The sequence below is a fragment of the Priapulus caudatus genome, unplaced genomic scaffold (genome assembly GCF_000485595.1).
Source record: "Priapulus caudatus unplaced genomic scaffold, Priapulus_caudatus-5.0.1 Scaffold702, whole genome shotgun sequence".
NCBI classification, from domain to species: domain Eukaryota; kingdom Metazoa; phylum Priapulida; class Priapulimorpha; order Priapulimorphida; family Priapulidae; genus Priapulus; species Priapulus caudatus.
The window spans coordinates 155,577-163,404 of record NW_014577763.1 but is presented as its reverse complement, the minus strand read 5'-3'; the positions used below and the strand labels follow the sequence as shown (position 1 = coordinate 163,404).

General features: G+C 46.8%; 3 protein-coding genes across 3 annotated transcripts in view; all 3 read left to right on the top strand.

Annotated features, from left to right (window-relative positions):
- The first annotated feature begins 834 nt into the window (after positions 1 to 834).
- Positions 835 to 1,317, top strand: LOC106812932. The gene has a single exon (XM_014816941.1). It carries the CDS (start codon positions 835 to 837, stop codon positions 1,315 to 1,317), a length of 483 nt encoding a protein of 160 aa, XP_014672427.1.
- On the top strand, positions 1,314 to 2,978 carry LOC106812931. The gene has a single exon (XM_014816940.1). The coding sequence runs from the start codon at positions 1,314 to 1,316 to the stop codon at positions 2,976 to 2,978; it is 1,665 nt and encodes a 554-aa protein (XP_014672426.1).
- Positions 2,979 to 7,224: 4,246 nt separating this feature from the next.
- The window catches only part of LOC106812929 (dihydropyrimidine dehydrogenase [NADP(+)]-like), a 104,252-nt gene continuing 103,648 nt past the window's right edge, over positions 7,225 to 7,828 (top strand). Inside the window, exon 1 of the mRNA XM_014816939.1 lies at positions 7,225 to 7,229. The gene's annotated coding sequence lies outside the window, so the exon portion shown is untranslated. The remainder of the gene's footprint in view (positions 7,230 to 7,828) is intronic.

The following is a 7,828-nucleotide window of genomic DNA, read 5'->3' as shown; positions in this document are numbered from 1 at the left end:
TAGACTTGTTGCAAAGAACACAGTCAATGTTGGCAGAGGCCAACTTGCGGCTGCACAAGATCGTGTCCAACAGCGCTACAGTAATGGAAGCATTTCCTGCAGATGACCGCGCGAGCGATATACAAAATCTTGACTTGAGTTGTGACACACTACCAGTTCAGAGAAGTCTAGGTGTTTGCTGGGACATACAAAACGATGCATTCACTTTCAAGGGGTCAACAGAAGCCAAACCGTTCACCAGACGTGGGCTGTTGTCTGTCATAAACGGCTTGTATGATCCTCTCGGATTCGCAGCCCCTGTGATCATTGGGGGGAAACACTTTCTGAGAAATACGTTGTCGTCAGGAAACCAGCCTATTGAATGGGACGAACCCCTATCACTGGAGAAACAGATCGAATGGAAGCGGTGGAGGGACTCGTTACAGAGTTTGTCAGGTCTTTGCGTTCCCCGACCTTATGGAAGCATTTCCTGCAGATGACCGCGCGAGCGATATACAAAATCTTGACTTGAGTTGTGACACACTACCAGTTCAGAGAAGTCTAGGTGTTTGCTGGGACATACAAAACGATGCATTCACTTTCAAGGTGTCAACAGAAGCCAAACCGTTCACCAGACGTGGCTGTTTGTCTGTCATAAAACGGCTTGTATGATCCTCTCGGATTCGCAGCCCCTGTGATCATTGGGGGGAAACACTTTCTGAGAAATACGTTGTCGTCAGGAAACAGCTATTGAATGGACAACCCCTATCACTGGAGAAACAGATCGAATGGAATCGGTGGAGGGACTCGTTACAGAGTTTGTCAGGTCTTTGCGTTTCCCGACCTTACTCCAAGATGTCACTGTGCGCCGCTGTGCACAAAGAACTCCACGTCTTTGCTGATGCATCAGACGTGGCAATCGCAGCAGCAGCCTACTTGAGGCTATCAAACGGTGATGGACAGTGTCAAGATGTTAGTTTCGTCATGGGGAAGTCGAAGCTTGCACCAATTCATGCTACTACGATACCGCGTCTAGAGCTTTGTGCTGCAGTGCTGGCAGTAGAAATCTTTGAAATCATCAGAGACGAAATCGATATAGAACTGAACTCGGTGAGCTTTTATTCCGATAGCAAGGTGGTATTGGGTTATATCAGGAATGAGACCAAAAGGTTTTACGTCTACGTGAGCAACCGGGTCGAGAGAATCCGAATCTCTACTATGCCAGATCAGTGGCGCTATGTCCGTACAGACTTGAACCGGCAGACCATGCCACGCGCCAGTTTCGGCGCAGACCTTGATGGCACAACCTGGCTACAGGTCCGAGTTCCTGAAAGATGATAGTCTACCATTTCGTCGCAACGATAACAAGGATTGCAGTTGTCGAGCAGACGACGACGAACGACCCAGAGGTGAGGCCGCAAGTGTCGGTCTACCGTTCGGTGTTGAAGACAGAAGAATCGTTAACCACCGGGCGTTACGCAAGATTCTCACGTTGGGATAGACTTGTCCGGGCGGTAGGAATCCTCATACACATCGTTCGAGTGCGTAAATCTGACAACAAAAACGGAGCTTGTCATGGCTGGCATAGATGTAACTCGGCTCCATCGGTGGACGAGCTCGACCAAGCGATGACCGTGATCATAAAAAGCATACAACGAGAGACATTTGGGCAGGAAATCGCACTCTTGAAGGAAGATCTGCCACCTCCGCGCAACAGCTCTGTACGTGCCTTGAATCCATACATAGATGTAGAAGGCCTATTCAGAGTTGGGGGGCGCCTCGAGCGTTCGGACTTGCCTGCTGAAGAACGCAATCCCGTGATTGTTCCTGGGAAATCCCATGTAGCCACACTTCTCATCAGGAACTATCATGAAAAGATTCGACACCAAGGTCGTCTTTTCACTCATGGTGCACTGAGATCAGCCGGCTTCTGGGTACTTGGTGAAAAGCGACTCATAAACAGAATCATCAGCAGCTGTGTGAAATGTCGTAAATTGCGTCGCAAGCAGGAAACCCAGCAGATGGCGGACCTGCCTACAGAACGACTTACGGCCGACCCTCCATTCACATACGTTGGGTTGGATGTGTTTGGTCCGTGGACTGTGATTGCACGTCGCACTAGAGGTGGACAGGTCAACAGCAAAAGGTGGGCTGTTCTTTTCACGTGTATGGCCGTGAGGGCCATACATATCGAGGTCATCGAAGAGATGAGCGCATCTGCCATGATCAACGCTCTTCGGCGTTTCTTCGCCATTCGGGGTCCAGCAAAACGACTCAAGTCAGACAACGGAACGAACTTCGTTGGCGCTTGCAATGAATTATCTCAGCTTATGAGAGAGGAAGACGGCGCATGTGTTAAAAACTTCCTTATCAACGAAGGATGCACCTGGGACTTCCATCCACCCCATTCATCCCACATGGGTGGCGTCTGGGAGCGGATGATCGGTGTTGCGCGCAGGGTTCTCGACGCGATGTTTAAAGACTTGGGTCCTGCTCAGCTGACGCACGATGTGTTAACAACTCTCATGGCGGAGGTTACGGCCATAGTCAACGCTCGACCCTTAGTTCCTGTGTCTACCGATCCCGCGGTTCCAGAGATCTTGACCCCAGCTGTACTCCTCACTCAGAAAGTTGGTGTTCCAGTGGTACCTCCACCTGGCACGTTCTCCAAGAATGATCTACATGGACGCCAATGGCGTCGCGTGCAGTATCTCGCCGACGTATTTTGGTCAAGATGGCGTAAGGAGTTTCTGCCAACTCTACAACCTAGAAGGAGATGGCAGGATAAGAAAGACAACGTCGCGTTGGGTGACTTGGTCCTTGTGAAGGACACAAATCTAAGTCGGAACGAGTGGCCAGTGGGACGCGTTGTCCAGGTTTGGCCAAGTGATGACGACAAGGTTCGCAAGGTAGATGTGAACATTGTTAGGAATCGTGTTGTAAAGACCTTTCGGAGACCAATCAGCGAATTGATTCTCCTGATGAAAGACAACCAGTGATAAACTGATCATACGTGAACTTTGTGTTTGCTATTTTGTTCAAAGTCTTCGGGAAATAGATAGTGGTATTGATAATCCCAGACGGGGAGTGTTCTGTCTCACCGATAGATGGCGGTAGGAGTCGTGACTACGACCGTATGTTACACCGGCTTGTTGCAGCGTGACTTGTAGGAAGCTGCCATTTTTAGTTTGGCTTTGTTGCCATTTTACGTTCGTCGTACATTTAGCCCTGACAGCGCACAGTCTTTTACCGCGTTTACACCGATTAAAACATGAGTTACCTGACAAGTGGCCATGGAGGTGTTAGGTTATGCTGTTGTGAGATTCGCCGCGGTGTTTTTAGAGCGCTGCGGGAGTAGTCACAGTAAAGATACATTACGGTTTACCTATGACGTAGTACACGTACTGTACCTNTCCATCTCACCTTCTCCCTCATCGTCCCCCGACTCCATCACCTTCTTTCCCTCCTCTCTTTGCCCCCTACTCTCCTACCAATCACCATCATCTCGATCTCCATCACCTTCTCGCGCTCCTATTCCGTCCCCCCTAACTCCTCATTTCTCTCCCCTCCTCTTCTTCCCCTGACCTCACCCTCTTCCTCCCCCTCCTCTCTCCCCTACCCAAACCGTTTTGTCCCCTCCTCCTCCCCACTACTCCATCACCATCCCTCTCGCTCGCTCCTCCTCCTCCTCTCTCCTCCTCCTCCTCTCTTTTCCTCCATCACCCCTCTCCCTTCCTCCTCCACCCTCTCCTCCATCTCCGCCCTCATCATCCCCTCCTCCTCCTCTTTCCTCCCGTCCTGCCATACACCGTTCTCCACTCATGTCCCCCCTACTCACCCCTTCTTTCTCCCTCCTCTTCTCTCTCACGCTTCTCCCTTCCTCTCTCTCTCATCACCTTCTCCACTCTCCGCGCTCCTCCTCCGTCTCACCTTCTCATCCTCCTCCTCTCGCTCCTCCTCCTCCATCCTTGCTTCTCCCCTCACTCCTACCTCCTCCACTGAACCTACCTTATGGGCAGCCGGGTTAGATATAATGTGCTGCGAACATTCCAGACCGGTCTGAAGATTACCCAGTCTGAATTTACCCAACCCTATGGTCACACAGGATATAATTTGCAGGGTAATTTCAGACTGGGGTAATCTCAGACCGGTGACACGGTCTGAGATTACCCCCAGTCTGAATTTACCACCTATGGGCACAACGCGATATAATGCAGGGGTAATTCAGACTAGCGGGGGTATCTCAGACCGTTGAACACCGCGTCTGGAGATTACCCAGTCTGATTTAGCCCCCTATGGGCACACCAGGATATAATTGCTGCAGGGCGGTAATTTCAGGACTGGGTAATCTCCAGACCGTGGACAACGTCTGAATTAACCCAGTTGATTTACCCCAGCCTATGGGCAACAGAGATATAATTTGCAGGGCGCGTAGATTCAGACTGGGGTAATCTCAGACCGCGTGACCCCAGTCGTGAATTTACCTGCCTACTGCCAGACAATCTCAGGACTGTAGCCGCGGCAAGTCTCATTATCCACGCGAATTCGCATGCGTCACGCAATTGCGCCGAGTGGCTAGGGTAATTTCAGACTGGGGTAACTCAGACACGTGACACCGGATCCAGAGGGGAGGTCGAGGGGTCCGAGACCCCCCCTTTTTAGCTCATCTGAACATATGTCAATGTTACCTCTAGTACTATAGCCGCTGGATCGGCGCGGCAGCGATCCGCGCTTATATACTAGAGCTAAGTCAATGCAGCTTGTCGAACTGCACGGATCTTCCGTCCGTCCGTACCCGTACCGGTCGTGCGTCCGTCCGTCTGTCAACAGTTGGGCACAAATCTTAACCGCTCACGTCACGGTCACGATATTCGCACATCGGGGGATCGTCAAAATCGAGTTGGACTGTCGAAGATGGGGGTCAAAGGTCAAAGGTCAAGAAGGTGTAAAGAAGGGGGAACACTTCACTCCATTAACTTAAGGTATAGGGAGGAATGCCAGAATTGTGGCCAAATCTAAACGGCTCGACCTGGAGGCTCGGTGATAAGTCAGTGATAGCATTCATGGTAGGAAAAGCCAAGTCGACTGTAGCCGAAATTGCGAGCGTCACAGGTCAAAAGGTCAATGGGCACAGGCAGATTTTTAGACATTATTTCTGAGGACAATTCGGTCTGAGGAGCGATTGAAAACTTTTTTGTTTTTCAGCGTGAGCTAGATTTTATGGCTTTATTGAAAGACCATGAAATGTTCCCTTCTGCTGAATGCAATGAGTAAGTGTCGGATAACCTTTTGCACCCTCAAGAGGAGGGTTTAAACATGGATTGTGTTTATGTCTGTTGAGAAAGATTTGAAACTGCGAGTGTGTAGTAGGATCTAATACATGCCTGGACTGTCGAGGCTACCAATGTCACAGTGAAATTTGCAAAAGCTAAAATCTTGGTTGAGAGAGGTTTATGTCTCTTAAATCCCAAATTCTATGGCATTCTGTACGTCAGTATTATTACATGTAACGTATTGCCACTGCCAGTGGCCACTGCCAGTGCATGTGGTTGACTGCTGTGTAGTTTTTGCCTGCGGTATTAGTTACACAGTTGGCAACTCTCTATTGCAGGCCTGTACGGCTTGCGTAAGGTAAGGAGAGTGCTATAACTCATTCTGTCTGCCAAATAGTTGTTGCTACTACATACGATGGGAGCTTATTCCATCTTATAATTGAGAGACACTTAAACGTACAGCGCCATTCGTGAGCCAACTTTCATAACGATCCGCAACAACATTGCATTTGGAAAGGTATCCTGATACCATCCCTTCGCATTCACTGTCTCCGGCGCTGGTATGTGAACACATTTGGACTAACGCGGTTTACTAGAATCCCCACCCATCCACCCAGAGCTCACCGCAGAGACGTTAGATGACGCTGTCGCTCCGCGGCACATTTTACCACAAAAAAAGGGAAAAAAGCATACACACCGACGCACGCACGCTGCGCGCGCGTGCCGCGCGCACACACACACACACACATTTTATATTGTCTCCAAAAATCTTGTTTAGTGCTCGTTTTGGTTCAAGATAGAAACATGCGTCCCAATAAACCAATGTCATTTACATCGATATAAATTAATAATTATATCAATATAATAGGTTAGGTTATGGTTAGGGTTAGGGTTAAGGTTAGATTAGGGTTAGGGTTAGCGGTTAGAATTAGGGTTAGGGTTAGGGTTAGGCACATTGGTTTTATTGGGACCCATGTTCTCTATCCTGGGCTAGTTTTTCTGATAAAGATTTATATATATATGTAAATTCGTTATAAAAACAGAGATGGGCAGAGGGGTCCGCAGGCGTCCGGGGGACCGGATCTGATACTGAAATTTTTGCATTCTAGACATCAAAATTACTGCTCAGATGCTCTCAGAATGCACCAATTAAAAAAAAAAATCTTGGGTGAGGTCCCCCAAACCCCCCCTAAGTGGCCTTCGGCAGCTTTTTAAAACACCAGAAAAAGTAAGCAGGAAAAAGTGCCCTTTATTTTTTCCTGAACACCTCGATCCTTTTCAAAAATCCTGGATCCGCCCCTGCTACTATCTAATTAGACCGAATAATTCTGTCCCATACCAGGTATATGATATAGGTAACCTTTTTTATATTTTGGTGAGGGTTATTGCCTATTGGGACAGAACGGGGTGCATTGAAAATTTCGTGAGATTGCATGCAAAATGCATGCGCTGCTAATGCGGCCCGTACGCCGCTATTGCCGCGAAAAAAAACCTACCCTTCTACATTATTACCGTCGTTAAATAAAGTTTTTACTTACTTACTCTACATGGCTTTACCTTGCTACTGATATGTGTATACATTCACTTCAATCGTTATATTCAGTAATTCACTTCTTAAAAGATTGTTTTTCAAAAACCCCGCTTCATTCAACTTTAGTAAATCACAGTGCTCGAAATAAGAAAAAAAATGTGGTTGTCCTGCGGACATGCAACCCAGGCATCAAATCAGGTTGTCCGCAACAATTTCTGGTTGTCCCAAAAATTATCCCCAAATCTCCTATTTTCAATCATAATAATAATATGGTCAGAAAACACACAAAAACAGTGGCGTAGCCAGGATTTTTTAACAAGGGGGGCCAAAAACAGCGAACTGCGCAAAATAGCTAGTGGATGACTTAATATTTTAATGGCTCCTCCGCCTCCCTCTCCACACCTTATTTCAACCTGTAAACTTAATACTTTGCATGAATCAGGACGGTCATCGTGACTAGTTATCTTCTTTTGCATGAGTCTTGACATTAGCAAAAAATGTTGGTTTATAAAAATGCAAGATATCGGGTTTCAGGGTATTCACTCATACTTAATGAGTCATACTGCAATAATATTATTATATATCAAGAGTAGATAATACCACATTATGTGTTATTATCTACTCTTGTTATATATCAATTGGTCCACTTATGATCAGATTATTCAGATGTATAATAATATATTATTGCAGTGTGACTCGATCATGACTGGATACTAAATGACATTGGCTACAATTATCACTATATACCCATTAAATAAAAATTCAAGCTGCAACTGAATATATCATGCAAAATGTATTCCAGGTCTCATTGAATCAATGCCAATGGAACACAGAACTTTGTCTAGAATCCATGCGTAAGCTCCTTTAATCATTGTCATTTGAATAGAATCCGTTTTGTATAAAAAAAATTATATTAACAACTGGAACAGCTATAATTACTGACTCACTGCATGTCTTTTTTTTAAATTTTAATAAGTTTGACATGGCTAACTATAGAATACCTCTATTATCGCTAGTTCACACTCGATCCAGTTAGTCAATGTTT

What these genes read in the sequence shown, in the direction of transcription:
- LOC106812932 (XM_014816941.1), top strand. Translation starts at nt 835, where the DNA reads ATGTCACTGTGCGCCGCTGTGCACAAAGAACTCCACGTCTTTGCTGAT.
- LOC106812931 (XM_014816940.1), top strand. Translation starts at nt 1,314, where the DNA reads ATGATAGTCTACCATTTCGTCGCAACGATAACAAGGATTGCAGTTGTC.